This window comes from Gobius niger (assembly GCF_951799975.1).
Source record: "Gobius niger genome assembly, chromosome: 20".
Taxonomy (NCBI): Eukaryota; Metazoa; Chordata; class Actinopteri; order Gobiiformes; family Gobiidae; genus Gobius; species Gobius niger.
This window is the reverse complement of record NC_136871.1, coordinates 16653483-16678132: the sequence shown is the minus strand read 5'-3', so window position 1 is coordinate 16678132 and position 24650 is coordinate 16653483. Positions and strand designations below refer to the sequence as shown.

The following is a 24650-nucleotide window of genomic DNA, read 5'->3' as shown; positions in this document are numbered from 1 at the left end:
TACAAACTTCGTTTGATCTTTCAAAAATATTTTTACATACACGTTTATTAAAGAGTTTTTCAGCGGGAATGTGGGGGTTTCTGCTGTGCAGAGGCCGTCGCAGTTCCCAAAAGTCCCGTTGTTAACCTAACCCACGCTGTAATGTGCTCACTGCTAGCTTCATCAATATGCTAGCAAGTCTAGTGTGATGGAGGATCTACTTCACAGAATGAGACACGAAGACCATGCAAGTAGATGTTCTGTCTCTAGACCTACCACTTCGTAGCCGCGTCAACCAGCGTTCATGATAAAGCAGGATAGCCGCCGCCTTTTTATTTCATTTTTTGCGGGATCTCGCAGCAGAACTGGCTAGCTTGTTCAGAAGGAGTGCCCCTGTCAGCTGGAGTTCAGTAATGGAGCTTCACTGCCATTTATAATCTCATTTCAATGTATTATTTTCTTCAAACTACGATCTATTCAAACGGCTTGAATAAGATGTATATTTATATATATAAATATTGTATTAAAGTTGAGGGGGCAGTCGTCTGTGGGTTTATTAGAGGGAAGGTTTGTCCGCCCACAGGCGACAATGCTGTGAAAGACGTCTGTACAGATGAACTTTACGGTTCGGCGGAAAACGGCATCTTTATGGTACTTTCTTCTTATCGTTTCCTTTTATCCGCTAAAGTTAATCATAAAGGATCTGTAAGAGCACACTGTAGTTCGGGGAACCGGTGTGGGACAAGTTGTAGAAAATGTGGAGCAAACCTGTGGTATCCTTCTGAACACATGGTGGATCTTTATCCACATACATGAAGGAGAGCTGTTGTAAACTCGTGTAGACGGTGAATTTTCTTTAATCTTGAGCATTTTGTTATTTTCATGGATATAGTGCTATTGTTCACTGTAGGCCTTGCAAAAAGACCTGGATATTTCCAACGTCACAACCAAAACTTTGAGTAAATAAGGTGACTTTGAAAAGATGGCATTCCTGCTGAAATCTGATTACTCAATATTCTTTTGTGTATGGACGGTGTTTATTCTGAATACTTATCATTTTAAATTAATTGTTTCTTTGCTTTGTATGTTCACACAGAACTACTGCTGAGCTGAATTTGAGAAGACCTTCCTAAACTCACATAACATCTTCCACATTAGCAGCTGTGGGATGAGGTAGTAGGTTGTATAGTTTTAGGGTCACACCCACACTGGGAGATAACTATTCAACCTACTGTCTTTCTCAAAGTGTTAAAGCCTTCTCTGCTCCAGATGTTCGGCGCCATCCGCCCCCTGCATCGCCTGTGGATGTTTGCCGTCCTGTGTGTGGAGTGAGGTAGTAGATTGTATAGTTAGAGGGTCGTGATTTGTGCCCTGTTGGAGATAACTATACAATCTATTGCCTTCCCTGCTCACTGGTATCTCTTCACTTGAGTTACGCTCTGGTATCAATAAATTATATCATTGTGTGATTGTTTTATTTGAACAGTAATAAAGCTATTTTATCTCTATGTAACTTTGTAAATTACTTTTTCATTGAAGTAAACTCATCTACAGATGCTTGGCCACATTATTCGGAGGAGATACAATAAGTCATAATTTGCACCTTCTGCTAATGTGTTGTAATAACAATCCCACTGTGAATTTAATTGGATTAATCGTTTAAATTATTCACATTTGGACCCACCTTGTGCAGTTATTGGCCATTTTAAGGTGATTTTAAGCTTGTACTCTTAATGGAGCTATACTCAATTCTATGTCAAGAAATGGACTTATTTTATCCTCTAGAATATTGTGAACTCGGTGTGCACCAAATTATAAAACATTTGTGTCAATTTTGTGAACTTTCAGGCTATATTTTTAGCATTTTTGTGAACATGACCCTGAAAAGTGACCCTGCAAGTTGCAAAATGTGCCTATAAACCTGTCCTTGTGAAGAATCTGTATGCTACATATACAAGGAAAGTTACGAATGTGTCTGCTCCACACCTAACACTTTAATTTAGTGGCTCTTTTCGTTGTTTGCAATCAAAAGAAATCAGGTATAGGGCCTTAAAAGCCTGTGTTATCGAACAGTATCATACAATATTACGGTGATAGGATGGTCCCAAGATTTTTAAACATAGTAGTAGATATAAAGGCATTGACAGAAAATGTCGTTATTGTAATCTCTGTAATGATAATGTTGTCGGTGATGAGTTTCATTTACTGTTTGAATGTTCAAATGCGGAAGTTGTCATCAATAGAGAAAAATATTTGCCAACATTTTATGTAAGACACCCTTCAATGTTTAAATTAATTTCACTTATGCAAAATCAAAGGCAAAATGTGATTAGTAAATTTAGTACCTTTTTGAAAAAGGTTCTTCTTCTGTTAAAATGATATCTGTTATTACTTTGTTCTGTTTTGTTTTTGTGAACTTGTGCTCCATACATGGGTATGGTCGTGAGCACTGAAAAAAGAAAGAAAGAAAGAAGAAAGAAAAGTTCTTTGGCTTTCCTGCAGATGGCGCCAAAGCAGTTCTTGTAAGCTGAGAACTAACCTGACGTGAGGGAGGTCACCGATTGGGTTTCCCACTACAAAGCAGTGGAAAGCAGCGAAGCAGCTTTAGTATAAGTACGTAACAGTATTTTTCACTTTACATTTTACTTTTCACATTAAGAATGGAGGCCAATATATGTCCAGGCTTCTGTACTTTCTACTGAAATTGTGTATTGAATTGTTGACTTCAACATTTTTGTAATGAATGGTTAAGAGCAGAAACTGAAGAGTTGGTCTAAAGGTTTGATCAGGAAAGTCTGAATAAAAGCAAATTCTTCCATCATTGATTTATACAATTTTCTTAATATGCAAACAAGTAATATGATCTGGGCCAGAACGCAGGTTAAAAATTATGAAAAATTGCCAGTAATACCAGACTATACCATGATAATTTTCTGGCAATGATATATGGGACAATGAGGCTAGGTCGCACGAGGCAACCAAGACATGCATGTAAAACAGAAATATACTGAAGCGACTGTTTGATGGGGAGCGCTCGTGATGGAGACGGGCCCAAAGAAGTGGGTGGAGTCTGCAGTTCGACGCACATAAAAAGTGATGGGTCCCGCAAACAGAGAGCGCTTAAGAGTAAACTGTCCTGGAAAGCCCACACAGGGATGTCTCGGAGCAGGTGCAAGTAGGACCACCGCACTTCGCAACAACTCTGTGCGCGCCGCTCACCTCCAGGCCCGGATCGATTACGCCCCTGCAGACAAGTGAGGGCGCTTCATGGACTGCGCACCTGAGGAGCAACATCACTGCTCCAATGCCCCGGTTCAGCCTCGCTCGACCGGATCCCGTACAAATGAACCCGCCACGAGTCTCTGGACATCACAAGCATCACTTATTGGTCTCGAGGTTCATTATTCACGCCTCGGTCCCGCGGGATTTCACGCGTAAATAGACGTTCTAGTTGGACGGACCGCACCATGAAGAGGAAAAGTCGGCGTTGGATTTTTCACTTTTTCTTGTGTCTTGGAATTGTATATCTGAAAATAGGGTGAGTGGGCTTTGTTGCCATATGTTATAGGCCTATTGATAGGACCATTTTGGGCAATATCATCTACAATGGGAAAATTGTAGCCGTATTTTAGAGACGTTATTAAATTTCCACTTTTTTTTACATAGGTCAATTGCACAGGTCAACTGACTCATTGAAAGTAACTGCTGTTTATAGATAGACAGTACTTAGATATCAGCTATTTTATTTTTAAAAATGTATATAAGGTTTGCTCAGGAACAGGCATCTTCTTTGTTTTAACAAATTGTAAGCTATTGAGTATTTAATAATAAAAAAAAAACTACAAAAAGCTTATATTCAGCATGTTTTGCCCTCCATTGCATCAGACAGTCATACCTTATGTAGACTGAGGATGGTGGCTTTATAACTGCACAGGTAGACCCAGCATGTTTGTGCATCACATTCCATTTGTCATTGACTCGAGGGTTCACCTGGAGGCTGCAGCCAGCAGAACAACAACCTGCAGGACAAAGGCCTGTATTCCTGGGACTGCACTTGTTTGCATCAGAATACTGCCATAACAGAGTCACAACGAAAAGTTGTAGAAAGCGCAGGGCAAAAATATAACAATGTGTTGTAAGACATCTGCAGTCCAGTGCCTCCCATTAATCACAGCTGAAGTGATGCCATAGCACAAGTCACTTAATGGTTTTCCTGGTTTTTAACCTTTCAGCTAGTCAGATAGTCAGATAGTTCATTAGAATAAACTTTTTTTTGGACAAGGCTACATTAAACACTTTTGGCACAGTCTTGACAGTTTGAATAAATAAATAAATCTTTATACTACATTTTCACAAATGTCTTTCTTTGAAATGCCACGGTCCCTTTATCATGCAGCAGTTTACACCTGAATAAAAGATAAGCACACTTGTCCACTCTGAAATTCCCACTTACAAAAAAGAAAACAATAGCAATGAAATTTAGGAAATAATATTAACTAAAAAAAGATCATTAAGCTTGGCCTGTACTGAATTTGTGCTGCAGTAGTTTATTTGAATAGAAAAGAGGCCTGAATGGTGAAAGCCTGTTCTTATTGTGTCTTGTTGGCAACAGGGGGCTGTCATCGGTGGTTGCCCTGGGAGCCAGCATCATCTGTAATAAAATCCCCGGCCTGGCCCCGCGACAGAGAACGATCTGTCAGAGCCGTCCCGACGCCATCATTGTGATCGGAGAAGGCGTGCAAATGAGCATCAATGAGTGCCAGTTTCAGTTCCGCCACAGCCGCTGGAACTGTTCCGCCCTGGGAGAGAGGACGGTGTTCGGCAAAGAGCTCCGAGTGGGTATGTTCCTCATCTCAACGTTCTGTGGTGAACAGCACGTCAGTAAGGCAAACAATCCTCAGCTTTAAACAGTCCAGTCGACAACTTTGAAAAGCTTTCCTGAAAAAAAACAAAAAAAACATCTCGATGACAGAGAGCACACAAACTGAGCATCTATCTATCTATCTATCTATCTATCTATCTATCTATCTATCTATCTATCTATCTATCTATCTATCTATCTATCTATCTATCTATCTATCTATCTATCTATCTATCTATCTATCCATCTATCCATCTATCTATCTATCTATCTATCTATCTATCTATCTATCTATCTATCTATCTATCTATCTATCTACCTACCTACCTACAGTATCTTGTCATCTTCGGATCTTCAGCCAAGCACTCTTCTAAGTGTGTCTATAATAGCACAGTCTTGTTTTTCTTTGGCACTGACTCTGCAAGAGAGTTTATTTGGTTGGTCTTCTGTTATTATCATTATAATCATTAGTATTATTATTGTAGAAGTGGTAAACATTTTACTAACTGCCTGTGTGTCATGTTTGTTGACACTAAGTGACTCTGACTTCTGCTGATCACAAACTCTGCACCCTCATTACCATCTGTGTAAATAAACTGCGCAACAAGAGGAAGTTTTCACTTACCCCGGATTATTTCACTTCTATTTATTGTTAAGTGTAGACCAGCATAAACAGAACCAGATGAGAGCAATACTCTACAATACGCTATAACACAGTGATGGCCATTCCTCTGTAATTGTTTTTATAAGGTTGCACTACTTTCTCAGCTGAGTGTTTTATTCGATGCTAAGAGCTGTTTAGACCTGATTTAGTCCATCTTTGGGCCTCAAGTTGTACTCTTTTTTCACTCGCTTTTAGTGCCTTTAAATCCATCAAAACGTATTCTTCAAATCTCAACCTCCAGTATGAGTATGAAAAATCTGCATGCTCATAAAGAATGTTCCCTCCAAGAATGCAAGTCCAGACTGGCCTTATGCACAAATTTAGCTTGAAGTTAGAAGATCATGATCATTATTTTAGTCCACCTGTTTGGTTTGCCTCTGGTTCTCCATCTGTTCATAGATTATAGTGCATTTGAGTCAAACCTCTCACAGAATGAAAGCGATGGTTCGCTGTAGGTCCAGCTGCCTCACTCAGAGACCTGCTCAGTCCATTGTTGTGTTTCAGCAGACCAGAACACTGATAACCAGAGCAATATGTACTCTTAGCACTGCTGGCAGCCGTGCAGCAATCTGCAATATTTTGGCATCACTTGTGCTCCCCACCCACCGAGCTGGCTACTCTGATGTCAACGTGTGAACCTTCTTCCACTCTGTAAATCACTGTATAATCCACTTTTGCTCACTTGCTTTGCCTCATTTTTCAAAACAGAAATTACACTCTCAAAACAACACGACAAGTCTTCTAAATGATTCAATACATTTCTCCAAATAATTAACTACACAAACAGAGTTTGCACAATCATCAAGTGAATATATCAGTATAATTAGGTACAGGATGACAGGATGCGAGACTTGAGTCTTGGGAGAGCCTTTTCTGGAGATGACCTGTTGTTGATGAGCCATACTGTTGTACGTAAACATACAGGCCTATTTCCCCAATTCACCTAGAGCTTTGAAAATGTAATTGCTGTTTCAAGAAGTGAGCCATAGCATTTAAAACAGGAAACAAAAAATAAAATAATAATAATTCAAGGGACCCACAAGTGTCATAAGGTTTAGGTGCTTTATTGTCATGTTACAACTGTACAATGAAATGTGTCCACTCCATTGGACACATCCTTCGATGCCACTGGGACGACCCTTCAGGAGCAGTGGGCACCTGTGTGCAGCGCCCGGGGACCCATCTCCAGATGTTTTATGATAATGGGAGAAACTGGAGCACCTGGAGAAAACGCATCCAGACAGAAACATAAATCGTGCAAACTCCACACAGAGAGGCCTGCCTGGTCCAGGAACCAAAGACAGGACCTGCTGTGAGGCCAGAGCACTAACCACTCTGCCACCATGCGGTTGACACGACGATTTGCCTTAAAACCCCATCCAGGTGTTTTTGCTAATAACACATTAATGATGGCAGAGGCTCTGATGTCTTGTAAATGGAAGGTTTTCAGTTCGAATTCCTGCAAACTGATGTTGTGTCCTTGGACAAGGCCGGTGTCTGTGTACACTTTAAATCTGCTACTTAACAATTTATCAATTTACTTAAAAAACTTCCTTGGGGTCATCCACAGACATATCCACAATTCCTGATGTGAGACAGTTTAAATCTAACAACAAAGAAAAATGTAGTTGCCCAAATGTTTATGTTTTTTTTTTTTAACAAAATCATGAATTGTCTTCTACGTTATTCATTTTAATCAGACAATGTAGTTGACCTGAGCAGAGTAGATTTATGGAGTGGCCATCCATCGTACTGGGGAGGCTCACATGCTCCTCAGACTCACGTCCGCAGGGTGGATAACAGCGTGACAGCAGCTGGGACAGACGCCAACACCATGAAGACCCGACTATTTTAGATCTTTCCTCAAAAAAATGTATACTGTTGGCACACCTCTAGTTGGCATAAAGCTGGGGGGTTCATCTCAAAGTGCCAGCGTGTCTTTTAGTCAGTGAAGTTTGTAAACCTCATGTTGTGTTGTGAAGTGTATGTTTCTATGGAGCTTGATTAATGAATTAGTCTTGGCTGGCTTTGTGGTTTTTATGATTTTGTTTTTTACAGCTATGCCCGGTATGTAAGGAGGCTTGACTGCTGAAATAGTGAGTCAGTCCTATTTCTCGTTGTGTGATAAAATGCTTGTTTGTTTGTGTCACAGGTAGTAAAGAAGCAGCATTCACATACGCCATCATCTCTGCCGGAGTGGCCCACGCAGTCACAGCGGCATGCACACAGGGTGGACTGAGTGGCTGCGGCTGTGACAAGGACAAGCAGGGCTTCTACAACCAGGAGGAGGGCTGGAAGTGGGGAGGCTGCTCTGCTGATGTCCATTATGGCCTTAGCTTCTCCAAGGTGTTTGTGGATGCACGGGAGATCAAGCAGAACGCGCGCACGCTCATGAATCTGCACAATAATGAAGTGGGCCGAAAGGTATGTGTGAACAGAAACCAAGACAATGTTTTCTATAGTCTATAGTATATTGTGTACTTGTTGATTACAAACAACTTCTTGGGAACATAATGTAAGGTATTCAACACAATAATGGAATCATCAATAGATCGCCTTTGAAAGCAGTATTTTATTTATTTATTTTTTCCTTTTGGTGGATACTTTACATTGTAACATACACTCCCGGACACCATGTGCCCAAAGAATGAGATCTGCAGACGACCTGAACATCCTGAATGACCAGGTTATTCCATCAATGGATTTCTTCTTGCCTGATGGCACGGGCTTATTCCAAGATGATAATGCCAAGATTCATCAGGCTCATATTGTGAAAGAGTGGTTTAGGAAGTGTGAGACACCATTGTCACACATAGATTGGCTGCCACAGAGTCCAGATCTTAACCTCATTGAGGCTCTTTGGGATGTGCTGGAGACGGATCTACAAAGTGGTCACACTCTCAATGCAAGATCTTGGTGAAAATGTAATGAAACACAAGATCTTTTTGGATTGCAGAGGCTTTTTGCCTTTTGGATAATCCAAGCTAAAGTTAGTCCACAAAATATTAGTAAATAAATGTTGCTTTTTCCTGGCAGTGTATAACAGCAAATTATCCGAAATGGTCCTTATGAGGTTCTCAAAGCTTTCACACACCTCAAAAGAGACCACGTACAGCAGTGAATCCTTGAACTTACCCACTTATTTAATTAATTTACAATAACTCAGTTAACTCAGTTTTACTACACATGTCATTCTTTATAATGAAATCATGAGCTGTAGAAACTGATAAAATATAAGTAAAATGAAAAACTTTGATCACTTTATTGGACAGAACAAGCTTCATATGTGACAGTGGACCCTGTACAGTCACTGCTCTTGTCTATGGTTAACCAAAGGTTTTCTCTTTACAGTTGTTATACCGTTCATATTTACTCTTCCTCTACCAGTTCTAATTCTGATTCCTTTGACATTAATTATTTCGACTCTGTGTCAAGATGATGTTAATGGTTTTCGATAATTTTCCCTATTAGATTGTTTTGCGCTTGATTTAGACTAAGATTTGACGAACCTGGAAAAGTGTAGTAGGATCGCGTGGGCCAAAATCTGTGCCGATGAGGAGTTCTTTGATCCCTGATGCTGGATTTGGTGGAGGGGACCACTTCATATTTGAGGTCTGGCATCAGTCACAATGTGAATCTCTTAATTTAGACTTACAAACATGTATAGCTGTAATTACTGTAGCACAGCTTTCATGTTCAAAAAGAGATGATGTCAGTGCCAGTCTTCCCGTTTCTTGAGAAGAATAAACAGATTGTAAAAGGAGTTCTGTTAGACAAACAGTGGGGGCTTGGCTGGCATCTCACTCCACTGAGCGCTGTGAATCCTGTGTGTGTCAGGTCTTGGAGGGCATGACCACACTAAGCTGCAGGAATCTAAGGCTCTTGACAATTACCCAGGCAGACTCCTCTGTGTCTGAGGCCACATCAGTGAGGTGACTCAGAATGTGGGTGAGGCCAGCGCAGTTCCCACTCAGCCAAAGAGAAAAGGGGTGAACTGACGTCATTGGGGAGAAGAGTCTCATTCCTCCATCTCACACTGGCATTCATGTCTTTGTAAGTGTCGGTTATAAACACCTGGAAGTGATGGAAACCTTGTCTCATTTTGTTTGATGATTGACTTTATAGCATCAGAAACATGTTTTGTACATTACGTGACAGATATGGTCACATGTATTAAAGAAAGAATTGAAGACTAAAACATTGACAATGATTCTTTTTCAAAAAGAGTTTCTGCTTAAGCAGTGACACATATAGCAGCCTTTACAGTGACGCATTGAAGCAGCTCACACTGCTCAGGAATGCTTACATTCATTTGGAATGTTAGAAAACTTTTGTCTCAACCTGTTGAACTATTCATGCAGGATATTAGCCACAAGTCATTGGAAAAAAATATGCTATTGCATGCTTCTGCAAACCATGGACATGAATAATCCAAGTTATAAATGCGGGTCTACTGTCTCTACAACAAATATAAAGCAAATATGAATGATTTTTACATGTCTTGCCTCCGCATTTGACACAAATTGTCGACCTTGTTTGCAGATGCTGGAGAAGAGCATGCGTTTGGAGTGCAAGTGTCATGGAGTGTCGGGGTCATGCACCACCAAAACCTGCTGGACGACTCTCCCCAAGTTCCGTCAGTTAGGATTCATGCTAAAGGACAAGTACAACCAGGCCGTGCATGTGGAGCCAGTGCGCGCCAGCCGAAACAAACGGCCCACCTTCCTCAAGATCAAGAAGCTCCACTCTTATCGAAAACCTTTGGACTCCGAGCTGGTCTACATAGACAGGTCACCAAACTACTGTGAGGCTGACCCCCTGACCGGCAGCATGGGGACGCAAGGCCGTCTCTGTAACAAGACTGCTCTGCAGCCCAACAGCTGCGACCTGATGTGCTGTGGGCGGGGTTACAACACACACCAATACTCCCGAGTGTGGCAGTGCAACTGCAAGTTCCTTTGGTGCTGCTACGTCAAGTGCAACACATGCAGCGAGCGGACTGAGGTGTACACCTGTAAATAGAAGTATTTATTTTATGAAGTGGTCCACACTGTTGCTGTGTGAGACCAGCCAGTCGTCGGTAACTCCTTTTGCATAACTTTTCTATGACACTCCCTGTGGGTGTAAGGCAAGATTAATTAAACTGCAATCAACCAAGACCAATATAATTAACTTATGTGCCTCTTATGTATAGGAAAACACTGGGAACACATCCGATCTTCTGTAATTACAAAACTGAATCTGTAATGGAAACCATATATATCCACCATACAAGTTAATTAGGTGGAGTGAATGTATTATTTACATGTATTTGGTACCAAGGACTGTTCCGTGTGATGTTCCTGGTTGCAGTCAAAGTGACCACTGCTCAACCTCTTACTGAATGTTCAACTATCCTTGCATCTATACAATAATTGCCTCCATCTTGGTGCAACATATTGCCCCTGTGCCTTAATGTGTGCAAAAGGAGTTCCTGCATGTCAGAGATCAGAGGCGCTTGTATAAGCCTCTTCCTCCAACTAGTGTTGATATTTACTGATGCCCATGGACATCCTCTATTACTGGAACTAAAATACATTCCTTGGCCTAAACCAGTGTGATGGCCTGACTGCGTAAAAATGTGCTGACTTGTAATGTAATAATTTATTGTGTAGAACTACTGGTAGGTTTAAACATGTCCTCTGAACTTAATCTGGTCTTCAAGCAAAAGTATTTCTCGTGGAAAGTCTGTTATGGCTGATTTGGTGCCACAGCAACGAGCTAAGCTATGGGTCTGAATGTGGTTGGGAGGACCTTGTATTTTTATTGAACTTTCCAAATTATTTCTTACTGGACTCGAGTAAAACACTACATTGTAGGAGGACATTTAAATGTTATGTGAAGAGGAGCTTTTTGGTAAACTGTGTGGTGAAACTCGGCATTCATCTGTTACCCTCGGATACCCTTAAATAGGTTTTATTTGGGAAGAACTTGGCTTGACTTTGGTCTCTCCAAGTGGTTTATCAATGGTCCAGTTTAAAATTAAGTACATGGTTGTTGTTAATATGTATCACTGAAGCGAAAACTGACACACATTTTAACATGTCTCTCAGAACAAATGATCTGATGAAATGTAGTTATTTTTACCATAGCAGCAAAAAATGTGTTTTATCACACAGCATTGTTGTCAGTAGTGCAATAAGCCGCCAGATCATTATAACGACATTGCGTTTTGTCGCGGTGCATCTATAAGGTGATGTGAGGAAGAAAGCTTGAGACGCTGCAGCGTAAGTTTCTGACTAAGTAGCTATAAGGATCGGCTTCCAGAAAGCGTTATTCTAAATGTTGGTTTGTATTATATTTTATATTTTATGAGAAATTATTTTTATATGTTTTTATTTATTTAAGTCTGTTTAAGCCCTGTTGGTAATTTCTCTTCCAGGCTACTGAAGTCGTAAACACTGTTGATTATGCCGTTCTACAAGAGTTTAGTGAGAATGCTTTGTAAAGATGAGCTGATACAAAATCTATTATGATTAGCAAGGATGGAATAATGGTATTGGACATAAATTGGTTGTGAAAAATGTCTAAACAATGCATTGTGTTTCTCATCCAATAAATCTTACAAGAATGTTGACTTAACGTTTGTGTTTACAATGGAGTTGTTGTCATATCGAGATGCAGTCGAGCTCCTGATGTGGTTTACATCCATTTGCAGTTGTTTCGTTTAGGCTCATTTTGCATAACTTCCACATATTTTGGATGTCTTTGGCATTTCAGTTTATTCATTATACAACTGTACAAGAACATGAAGTGGAGGAGCTTTCCTGATATTACCTTTTTACAGAACCTAGGCCAGACAATCCTTTAGAAAATAAACAATAACAAAAACAAATTGCAGTCTTATTGGAGACAGAATAAATACAGTTCAAATGCCACTGAAAGTCTGACTTTTAAAAGTGCATTGGGTCATTTATCAAAGACAGGTCCATTTGTATACATTTACACAAAAGAGTTATATACCTAATATTAGATTTGCCTTGGTTTTATGATTTTCATTAGTCAAAAACATGATTAAATAAATACACCTTTTCTGTGAGCGACACTTGTTTTGAGTAAATGTTAAGTTTGGTCCCATGGGTGCTGTTGTGTGGCTTGGGCTCTGTGACTATAGATCTGTGGCAGCTCTGTGTGTCTGGGTGAGAGTGGGGAGAGTAGATTTGGGGGCTGATGGATTACTCTGACATCTGCTTCATTCACCCCTCATAGACGTTGCCTGAACAACCGCACTGTGCCCCTCAGAAATGCTCCCCATCTCATTGAGGGGCCAGACCGACCATTAACTAAATGGTAACCATGCAAAAGCCAGATAAAATTTGGACGCTATTTATTTTGTGGCACCGGTGTTGGGGGGAGCTGGGAGCCGTGGGCTTCACAAAAAGAAGAGGATGATGTCAAGAAGGTTTTGAGTCAGACGAATAGAAAAGGTTAACTCCCTGAGCCAGTCCTCTCTAAACATGTCCCTTATACGTTTCAATAGAGCCGCGGCTTTGGATGGCAGCTGGCCAAACGGCGTCACTAAAGGCCTCCACATTTATGTAAGCCTGCATTTAAACTGTTACAAAATTAGGATGAGTTAAAAAGTAAATAAAATATGATGCTACGTGGGATTTATTTCCTGATGGACATCCTCTATTACGTGGAGTTTGCAACCCCCAGAAACCACCTCACTACATGTAGAAAACATACCTCTCATATGATCAGTCCACCTCTTGAACTGAACTTGTTTGGTGCAAAATCTCTTCCACTTACAAAAAGGTTGGTGCGATTCCAGCTGAATATAATACTTGCTGTTCCAAAGTCGGAGCCCAAACGGCAGTGCCAACACTAAAACGGATGCCAAGTGATATGCAACGACCAGGGTACACATAGTTTTGGAAAATGAAAGAGCACCATAAAGATTTTAATTGAAGGAGACATAAATCAGACACTTCACTTTGAACATGGAGCGGATAATAAATCAAGACCAAGCTCAGAAGTGACTGACTAATGGGAGCGATCTTTGTTGGTTAAAATTGTCCAATGTTACAACATACTGTGGGTAATTATAAATCAGATCTCAGGTGGAGCCTTCAAACTCTAGAGTCAGGCAGTACAGCACCCAAAGGTGGTGCAGGGGTTGTTTTATTCAGTGCCAAGATTTTTATTTGTAAGATACTTCCAGGACAGTAACCAGTTGTTTATATCCCTATATTAATCCATACACATGCAGTCTGATGGTTGAAGGGTTTAGCTGCATTATCATGTAAGCCTATGCTGTCATAATAGGACACATAACACAGTCTCAAGAAAAAAGTAAATGCTAGTCGCACTGCAGGAAGTAAGTGAATCTTCCTACATATCCTGCACTTGGACAAATACCTTGCTTTTCAATCAGAGGGTTATTACGGGGGGTGCAGATGGACACCTCATCTGTTGCTGTGTGGCACGGATAAGAGCTGGTTCACTTTCACTCTGCTTTCTCTCCGAGACAAGAAAGCAGGAGGTCCCACTCTGCTATTGTGCCCTGTGTGACTGACAGCGCTCCTAATCCTCAAGAAGCCACAGGAAGTAACACAAAGATGCACTTAATGACACGGGCTTCAGCTGGAGGCTTTTCTACCGCATGTGTGGCGCAAATATGAAATTACACTCCCCGTAAGAACAGGATTAGAAATCATTACCTGGCTTGTGTTAGCACGCAGCTTGCGATAATATGGGGACTATAGAAGCGGATGAGTTTGTTTTCGTGCTGTGTGTATGTCAAACATATAAAAGCATACTAACTTTATGTATGTTCAAACAAAAGGCATAAAACCTGTAACAACCTGGATAGCAGTGCTGTTTTTGTATCCAGACTACTCGCTTTTCCTATTGCTGGTCAGGCTCCTGTTTTCCTGTGAAACACCAATGGCCGATTTCCCTTGATCTAGTGATGAGCATGTGGACAAGAGACGTCAGGAGATGTGTTATCCTAATAGCTGAACTAAATTTTGAGTTGTCCAAAGGTCTGTAGACGCGGCACCCTCTGCTTCTGCATTGTAAAAAAAAATGTGCAAAGAATGCTATAATGACATACACCGTGCACTCCTTGAACTGCGGCACTGACAGCATGTGGGAAGTATGTCCCTGTGGCCATGCTATCGTGAAAACCATACAGGCTGGTATTAGCGCTACAAATGTCTTCCTGTGTCGCGTCCACCAAGCTGTAATTTGTTCACTAAATAAGGGTGTAACATCTTCTTGAAGATTATTGGGCAATCAGACGATGACACAATCCTGTCTGAGGCCTGAAGCTGAATCTCGCCTTTGTTTTATTCACTGAAACTGTTTGATGCGGCGTTTTATCATTGAGGATGGTTCAGTCACATTGTTTGGCTTTTAAATAAATCTAACAGTAGCATTTCATTTGATCAAGGGGGAAATAATGATCTACTGCGTTACACAATCAATGCTGTTTATATTTGACATTTGGAGCGTGATCAGGCGTTTATCATGGCTGGAGGTTCGATTTCTAGACAGTAGAAACAGATACATCAATCAGATATGAGGCCCATTGCATTTGTTTTTCAGACGCCTGCAGTCTATAATGAAAGTAAACAGTGGTAGAAGCTACAAACATCAGGGGTGCGTAACCATGTTCCCTGGGTGCGATTTTTTTTTTCCGTAGGTGAGTTGGTACATCAACCAATCACATGTCATGAGGGTGAAACATCATACATATCAATCAGCTTAACCCTGACCCTGCCTTAGCCACTAACCTTAATGATGTGATGTGAGCTGGCGCCTAACAATGGCCGCTGGCTGCTCTGCGTTTTAGCGACAACACTAGGGGCCATTGCTGTAGTACCTCCATATTGCCGCTAGTCTCCCATTGAAAAGCATTGGACTTTAGACACGTTAAAAACAACTTTACCACCTGGTTCCTATTTTTTGAACACTTTCTACGGCTAGATATTCCTCCTGAGATCACGCTCAGGAGGAGCGTTATGAGGGTCGGACTGTTAGCATTGGAGCAGCTACACTTCGCACAAGGGCCGAGTCTACGGTGAACATCCCGCCCTTATGCCCTTTTTAGGAACATGCTTCGTCAGAGCTGGGGAGGGGGAGTCTGTAAACCTGCCATGATTTCCCCTCGAGCGTAGTCATTGTGGCAAACGGGGAGGAGTGAGCAGGAGACGTCTATTCTATTGACGGGGTAACATAGGTACCGGGGTATGTACGCACCGGGGAACATAGGTACTGGAGAACATAGGTACCGGTACCGGGGAACATTGGTACCGGGGTCAATAGGTACCGGGGAACATAGGTACCGGTTCCAGGGAACATAGGTACCGGTACCGGGGAATATAGGTACCAGTACCGGGGAACATAAGTACTGGGAAGAATAGGTACCAGGGAACATAGGCACTGGTAGACATAGGGCTGACCCCAAACACCAACTAGCATAAGCCTAGATAATGTTCCCTTAAAGAACATATTCTTAACACGGCAGTGGATGAGGTGTGTGTTATCAGTTCTGATGTGGAATTAGCTCATACTGGATGGTTTCATCACCTTTCAGCATTTACAGCTTATTTAGATTGAGGAATGTGGAGACTCTTCTCACAGCGGCAGCCGGTTTCAAATACGTTTGAGTAATGGCCAGACATGTTGACTGATGAATGCAGTCTACGTGCAAAATAAATCATTTAGTCATTCAAAACAGCGTTATAATCCCAGGAAAGAGGGTGCGTTTAGTATTCACTGAGAAAAAGTCATATTGTTGTATTTAAAACACATTTGATCCATGGCTGGTTCCATTAAGCTTTTTTAAGGACATTATTGGAACAGTCTTGATTACAGAAGTTTAACATATCTTCAAGTTATCAATATTGCTGAAGCCGTTGAAGAGGAAAGGATATAGATTAATACATTTTATCAATAGAATTCTTTAGGTTCTGGTTGGTCTGACAGCTCTTCCTGAGTCACTGGCTCTGGGCACTGGAGTTCTTCCTCTACCTGTAGGACCTGGCCACATTTTTATCTTTATGTCTAATCTCCACTGTCTGTTTTCATGTGTGCATTGCTCGACTTAGGAAACTATTCTGCATTCAGCCAGCGCATATCTTTATGGACTTCATGAAGAATTACCCAGATAAGGCATGCTCGTATTGTAAATGCGCATGACTCTGGAGTTTGCTCTCAACTGTCCGAATCACGAAACCGGAGAAGTCAGGTTTTTATGTCCACAAGAACTGTTAGATTGTGAAGACTTGATTTGTCATTCTGCAGGGTCAGCGCGAGTTCACCAAAGTGGCCCAGCCTTGTAGACATTGGAAAGTAGTGCAGATAATGTTGAGTGAAGTTTAGTCACTTCTCTGGCAGCATTAGCACCGTTCCTGAATTGACAAGTTTCAACAAGTGGATTCAAGAGGGGGAGAGGGCTTAACGTTTTGGAAGAGACGGAAGAACTTTCCATTTTCAGTGTTTCAAGGAAGGGTGTATTTTATGCATAGATACTAAATATTTATTTGCACTAACAGGTATCCCCTTTAAAAGAAACAAATACTTTTGTTTTCTGGAGGTAACCTCAGTTAAACTGAGTGGATTGGATTAAGAGGGAATGACTTAAAGCAGAACTAATTAACTTGTTTACCTTAATAAATCCTTTCGTCGTTCCTCTGCGGGTAATACAAGTGTTAATGGGGTGATTGAGGGTCTTTCATCTCCCCTGGTGTCTCTGGTCAGAAAACCACAATTGCAACTTTCCCAGCTCTGAGCTGGAGGCGCAATACACATAATGGAATCACGAAGAAGAAGCTAACAGGCTTATGGACAAAGCTAACTGCGGGCTAGCGCCACTTTAGCAGTATTTACAGCCAATCGTTTGAGTGACAAAAAATATCTCCATTGTGTAATTGGGTTGTGGCACAATGTACAATATCCCTCTCTCCCTTTGTCTTTTCTGTCAACGTAGTATTTTCACTAATGGACAAATCATGAGTAAACAAAAACCTGCTACGACACCTGCTGTGGCACTTATGGCCTCTAGGGGCATGAGTTCTGCTTTAATATTTCATTGCACTAAAATAGACTATTAAAAATATTGTGAAACAAACATTTTGTCAGAGGTAGTGTATGTCGATACTTCTTAATGCTTGTACATTGTACGTTGCGCTATGATGACACTGAATGTCTGATGCATTCTGAGCTGCCTGACCTTCTCCACCATCTGTTTGGTCCACATGGGGTTCCCCATTGAAGCATTTGTCTCACCAAATGAACCACAAAAAACCTGTTGCTAAATGGACGGATTGCTGGTAAGTGCTGAGCTACACATTCCCCTCATACTCAGTGCTCTGCGACCTAACCCCTGAGCCATCTATCACCACACATTCATGTAACAAAAGACATTTAGCTTTATCACCAACAGCAATTCACAATGGCAGTTTTATTCATTTATTGCTGCGTTTTGTTCTGTTTTGTTATCCCGCAAATAACTCTGGGAGGCAAAGAAACAGAATAGTTTTTCACGGATGTGAGAACAATGTTTATTTACGGACAATGCAGAAGTTAAAGGCCTGCTTCTGTGGGACCGGTCTTTAGGCCTTTCCCATGGCAGCCCCGCGTTGCTTGACGCTGTCTCTCTCCATCCTTGTTTAGACAGCTTGAGGCCTAGGAGGACGGATGATATTTATATTGAGGTTTCAGACAAACCGAGCAGGAGATGTGGCTTTGGCTCAAAATGCTGCACCCGGGCTTTCTTAGAATTAGGGGAAAACTCACACGTGTAAGGTTGGGAACAATGACAGGACTGATTCGTCCAAAGAATTTCTCCCCCGAGGTGAAGAGGAGATGGAGAGGTCGAGGTGGCTGAGTTTGCTCTGCTGCAGCTAGGCCTGAGCAGGTGCAGCTAAAAACAAGTGCTGTCTCTGCTCGTGCTGAAAATCTTGCTTACTGGCATAAAAAAAAAAAAATCTTATTCAACATACCTCATCAATCAAATGACATCTTGGGGTTTCTAAACTAAATACTAAATTTAACAGTGGCAATACAGAATCCTTTAAACGTGTTTTTTTTTGCTGTTGTTGGTGCAGAGTTCAGTTACGTTCCTCTTACCCACATTTTCCACTCCTGGGGAAGCTCCGTTTTTTCCGATCCATGTTCCATCTGAGTTTAGCTCTTGAGTGAGTTGAAGTGATAGCAAACCACTGCGTCTGATAGGCTTGAAGGACCAGTTCAGAGTGAGGTCAGAGGTGTGTGTTCGAGTCATCTGCCGCTCACAAAAACACAGCTGGAACAAACTCTGATGTCACAGAGCTACTAATTTAATCAGAGAGGACTGAATGGCAGGAGGCTGCACATTCAACTTTATTCATTAAGCGTAGACGCATTCATACTTTAAGTTATACTTTATACATTAATTGATTATGATTTATCCGCTTAACTACTTATGTAGGAGACTTGAGATCACTTTACTTATTAAAGGCCTCTCTCCCTTGTCCCATCATTGTCAGTGTAACCCGTGTTTTGTCTTTGGGTGGTGTCCTGACTCAACCACAAAGAGAATAGCAAAATGTGGCCCGTTTGACGTGTAGCTGGAACTCTCGCTTCCATGCATGCCCTCTTCCACGTACAGGAGTTTTCTGTCATTGGCAAAAGTTCTTTAGCATGCAATCATTTTTATTGGTGCAGATGTTTCACCTCTTACCAAGAGAAGCTGTCAGCGATCTTTTAACAACAAACTGATCCAGTATAGCGAGGGGTTTACCTTAGAGGGAGTCGCTTTTCAGGACAAATGAAGCCTAGGCGTTAACTCAACCTGGTAGACTAATTTGAGCCGCACCTCCGTAGCAGCCAATCATCGCCCTCAGTCCTGCTTTTAGGCCCCAGCAATCATGGTTCGTTCGCTTCCCAGCTGCACTGTGACCCACCTCCACCCCATCTCCCCCTCTACTGTCCATGGCTTCTACCTGCAACATCTTCACGGGTCTCCATACCACCACCAGCGTCCAGGCTCCGGGGGAAGACAGCACTAACTCCAAGCAGTTCATCCATACTGACTTTCATATATCAAAGTCTACCGCCAGGGTCTGATCGTCAAAACTAATATACATGTCAGTAAATCTTCCTAATCGCTGCTTTTGTCTGTTTGAGTCTATCCAGGTTGAAAGACGGGCGGCACCAATAGCAAGGTTGACCCTTTTTTTTATAATGTTACCAGACATGTTTCTGTCCAATGAAATCAGGGGCTGAAGTAGGGGGTGGAGCAGTCCTTTTAAGAAGAAAATTCACAGCTGACACAGGTGCCCGATAACGGTAACATAATTATCACTTAGCTACAGGTTTGAATTGGAATAACCTGATAAAAGAAATATGTGCATGTGCATGAATATGTCAAGAAGAATACCAGATTGTTTACATATATTTTGTTGTGCAGTTGAGGCACTTTTGTTGGAAAATCAAAAACAAGAGAGAGGGATGAGCTTCAATGGAAAAAAAATATTTTTTGCATTTCTACCCTCTATTCAGTTCTGTGTTTTTCCCCCTAAAATAAAAAGTCGTGCAGTATAGAGCTAAAAGCCAATGTAAATATTGGTTTTAAATAGAATTTGGTCAGACTTATATTACTTTCAACATTTCACTCCTCAAATATTATAATTTGCACAGATTTTAAAGCAGTACTAAGTAACTTGTTAACATTAATAAATCCTGTTCGTAGTCCCTCTGGGGGTAATACACGTGTTGATGGGATGATTGGGGGTCTTTCATCTCCCCTGGTGTCTCTGGCCAGACAACCACTCTTGCAGCTTTCCCTGCTCTGACCCGGAGGCACAATGCACACTGATAGAATCACGAAGAAGCTAACAGGCTAGCAGGCAAAGCTAACTGTGGGCAGCGCCACTTTAGCAGTATGTACAGCCAAGTTTGAGTGACAAAAATTATCTCCATTGTGTAATGGGGTTGTGGCACAATGTACAATATCCCTTCTCCCTGTCCCTTTGTCATTTGTGACAATCAATCAATCAATCAATCAATCAATCAATCAATCAATCAATCAATCAATCAATCAATCAATCAATCAATCAATCAATCAATCAATCAATCAATCAATCAATCAATCAATCAATCAATCAATCGTTTTGTATTGCCCAATATCACAACAGGAGTTTCCTCACAGAGCTGCACCGAACATTAAGGCAATAAAACAGAGGAGTAAATAAGACAATGTAAAGTTCAGGCGAATTAAGTATCCAGACATAATGTCCAGATAGGCGTCGACAGCAGGTGGCGATGAGCGGCTTTCCAGCACGGCAAGGAAAAGTGCAGTTGTCAGTGAAGTATTTACTCTCACGGACAATTAATGCTTAAAAAAACGTGACATGCTACGACACCTGCAGTGGCACTAATGTCCTCTAGTGGCATGAGTTACTTAGTTCTGCTTTAACCCCTGATCAAATCTTATCACTGGCTCATGTTGACAAAACATTGGTCTCTTTAAAATCTTGCTTGTAAACGCTGAAATCATTTTGATTATTTCTTTTACTCTTTTTTTTTACTTAAAGGGGGGGTATTATGCAAAATCGACTTTTTCAAGCTTTACATCATGTTATTATGTCATTCCCTCATTAAAAACATGCCTGAAGTCTTGCCTCGACACATTCACATATTTTTGAGTAATCTGTAAAAACTCTGATGGCAGCCATTTTAGGGATAGGTTTGCCTGAGTCCTCCTAGGAACACCCCCACCTCCTGGAGACGCCTCCGAGCTTTCGTCACCAGCCGAGTAACCAACCACTGCTCCTCAGCAGAACCCCCTCCCCACTGATGCCACAGACAGCGTGTGGAGGGGGCGTGTCGGAAAGGGTCAGAGGTTCTTAAAGAGACAGAGGCCTATTTCAAGACATTCACCACAGCCATTTTGAAAGAGCAATTTTATACAAGGCAGTTATTCTAATTTACTGCATTTACAGACCGACAGAAGGTTTCATCATCATTGTAGTGTGATATAGACTGGTGCTATGTGATTGAAAAAAGCATAATACCCCCTCTTTAAGCAGATGATCTGTCCTTTTGCTGCTTTGGTCTTTTGCCGGCTAAACCACACAATAGATGTGCCTCCCTTGCACTGTGGAATTCTGGGCCAGTTTCTGTTCAGCGCTTCATTACAGGCAGGTAATAGAGAAGCATTTAACAGTGAGGAGATGCGGGGGCCAGATTACATCGACAGTTCTCCCACAGGGGAAAGACACACTATTATTACCAGCAGCGGTTGACACGGCCTCATCAGTTGTGTGAATTAGATGTGGCTGAGGCAGTGTCAGACGATACTTGTGCGATCTCCGCCGCATAAACTGCAGTCATTTCAGGTCTAGTTACAGTGGCAGTTTTGGTAAAGGGAAGGCAGAGTAAAAAGCTGATTCTATGTACTTGGTGCTATTGTGCAAGTACGTTCAAACACTTGGGAATTAATTATTTGAATCTTATCCCTGGGCTGCCCTTGCTCAGATGTGCCCAAGGCTGTCTTCAGAGTATTCCAGGAGTCGCATACTGCATGTGCAAGTTGTGACATAGTTCGTTTCGTAATTACCCAACATAGCTCATGGAAGCTGTTTCTTTATTTAGCTGCAGGGGCTTAGGCCTATCTATTGTTGAATTACAGAAATGAATACATGCACTTTTGACAATCCATGACCAAAATACATTTCAGCGTCAAAACCTTTCACTTAAATGAAGAAGTATCCTAAAACTCCATTGACTGTTTGGAAGATCTGTCTGTCTATCTCTATCTCTAAACAGCAGTTTACAGTAGGCCTAATGGGTCCCCTTGTGGTTTGTTGATGCGTTCAGGTTGTGTGGAGAAACACTGGGAGCGCAGTTGGTTGAGAGCCATAAAGCTAGTCCATACATGTGTGTTTTGTGCAGCTTCTTGGTTTGTTTAGTCTCATCTGCCACTGGTGTAACCGGCAGCTATAGACTTATTAAAGCCATTCATCATTCCAGCAGTGCAGCGTGTCACTAAAATGTAGCCGCAGGACCAAGTCAGTCATTCAGAAATCTTCAAGGCATTCTACATTTCCATTACATCCTCATGAACGTGCATAAATTACAGTTTAATCTTAAAATGTATATTAGATTTAATTATTTTAATATTCACTGTTTGACCCACCTGGATTTAATTGAATGTTCTGATCTGGGCTTGCTGCAGTTGGTCAGGTCCAGGTTCAGCAACACTATAGCCACGTTTCCACATAGTACGCATCTACCCAGCCCTGTCTGACCTCTGTACGCGACACAACATGGTTTTCAACATTTAGCGTTTCCATCGCAAAAGGACCGCAGTTGTTGTGTATGGTGCTTCCTGGACGTGCATGCTTGATTGATTGATAACCATTCGACTGACAATCGTTCGCCGTTTGTAACTTGCTTTGTACCAAACATTGTATATGTAACGAGACTGTTGTTGAATTTGTGCTTCGCTTCTCTTCTGCTAAATTCTGTTAATTACATGAACATTCCCTTAAGTGCTTTGTAAGTGTGGTCCGTGTTAAAACAGACGCTTTGAAATGTAACAGGTTCCTTGCTAAGGAGGCAAATCCAAGTATGATGTTGCTAAATGTATCATTGTATCATAATGTGTTAAATCACAAACGAGTACGTTGTGTTCATGTGTGTGCATGCTGTGTTCCAAGGCTCTCATACTTTGTAATATGTTCTTTTGTGCTATTGTTGTGATATCCACTTTTATTGTAATGATTTCGGGGTGGGCGTTTATAAGCTTTTGCTTCGGCCCACTCCTTTTGAGCAGAATTTTAACTGCTCAAATGAACAAATAAACTAAACTAAATACACATTACTGAAGGAATAACAGAAAACTTTTGTAAGCCACAATGAAAACAATGTGGACAACTTTTGGTGGGGTTTATGGAATTATTCAGAGGTGGCAAGGCAAATACTAGAGGAAAGAAGCAGCTAAAGACGAACTATGAAGGTTACCTACGTGCTAATGTTATGGTAACAGCAACTACAGATGTGCTACCATCAGCAAAATGAACTGTTTCAACAGCAGTATGATGTGAAATATTATATCCCATATGACCTGGCAGTTTTAGTGAGAGCGGTCCTCTCTCCTCTGGCCAATCCGAGGCCAGCAGTCTGTTCATGTCACGTTAGTATCAGTTCAGTGGATTGGTTCAGGCCTGGGCAGTAGGGGCGCTCAACAGGGTAGACCAGGCACTGGACTGGCAAGGCAAACATTATGTGCCTAAATAATGAAATCAGCTGACGACCTGAAAATCCTGAATGACCAGGCTACTCCATCAATGCAGTTCCATGATGGCACGGGCATTTTCCCGGGTGACTATGCCAAGATTCATTGGGCTCACATTGTTAAAGAGTTCAAGGAGGATGAGACATCTCACACAAGGATTGGTCGCTACAAAGTCCAGATTTTAACCTCAGAGAGAATCTTTGGAATTTGCTGGAGAAGGCTACGTGCTATGGTCACAATCTCCCATCATCAATACAACATCTTTTGACTTTCCAGAATCTAAAACAACGCCACAGCTGTGATCAAAGCCAAAAAAATACTAGCGCGTGTGACTTTTTTTTCCGGTCGTGCCATGTTGTGTCACTGCCATTCACTGAAGATCAGCATGAACATAAAGACAGCTGCTACTCAATAAGCGAAAGCTAATCTTCTTAGCCTCAGTGTTACGGACTGACAATGAGCTCCATAAAGCAGCCATCACTGAATAATGTCAGGCCCATGGGGAGGGTAATAGCCTGCTGCATTTGCTGAAGCCCTTAGAGCCCTGAGGAGCTCGGGGTCCTTCACAGAGGTAACACACTGCTCAGGAGGTCTGAGCTGTATGATAGAGGTGATTGAGCGGCCTGTCACTTTTTTCCCCAATCACCACAGAACAGCCCTTTCACAGCCTCTTTCCGGACTCGCTTGCATTCAAATGTGCAACAACAGAGGCTGACTCTTCCTGCAGCTGGCCACATTAGGTCACCGTGACAGGCTCTTGGAGATCTGCCGTCTTCCAATGGTGGCACTGAGAAGACAAGAGGCCTCACTGAAGCCAGCATCAGGAGCCCAATGAGCGGGCGGCTTTAGCCATGCCTTTCACACTGCGCTGTGCG

The 24650-nt window shown here is 41.7% G+C and overlaps 1 protein-coding gene across 1 annotated transcript; it reads left to right on the top strand.

Moving 5' to 3' along the window:
* The first annotated feature begins 3082 nt into the window (after positions 1-3082).
* wnt7aa (wingless-type MMTV integration site family, member 7Aa) lies at positions 3083-11008 on the top strand. Its single transcript, XM_079578265.1, has 4 exons — positions 3083-3517; positions 4592-4818; positions 7657-7928; positions 10047-11008. Exons 1-4 carry the CDS (start codon positions 3447-3449, stop codon positions 10524-10526), a joined length of 1050 nt encoding a protein of 349 aa, XP_079434391.1. The 5' UTR covers positions 3083-3446; the 3' UTR covers positions 10527-11008.
* Positions 11009-24650: the final 13642 nt, after the last annotated feature.

Excerpts from the sequence above, each read along its gene's own strand:
- wnt7aa (XM_079578265.1), top strand. The coding sequence starts at position 3,447 with ATGAAGAGGAAAAGTCGGCGTTGGATTTTTCACTTTTTCTTGTGTCTT. Across the intron at positions 3,518-4,591 it reads ATTGTATATCTGAAAATAGG|GGGGCTGTCATCGGTGGTTG; the intron begins GTGAGTGGGCTT and ends TGTTGGCAACAG. Across the intron at positions 4,819-7,656 it reads CGGCAAAGAGCTCCGAGTGG|GTAGTAAAGAAGCAGCATTC; the intron begins GTATGTTCCTCA and ends TTTGTGTCACAG.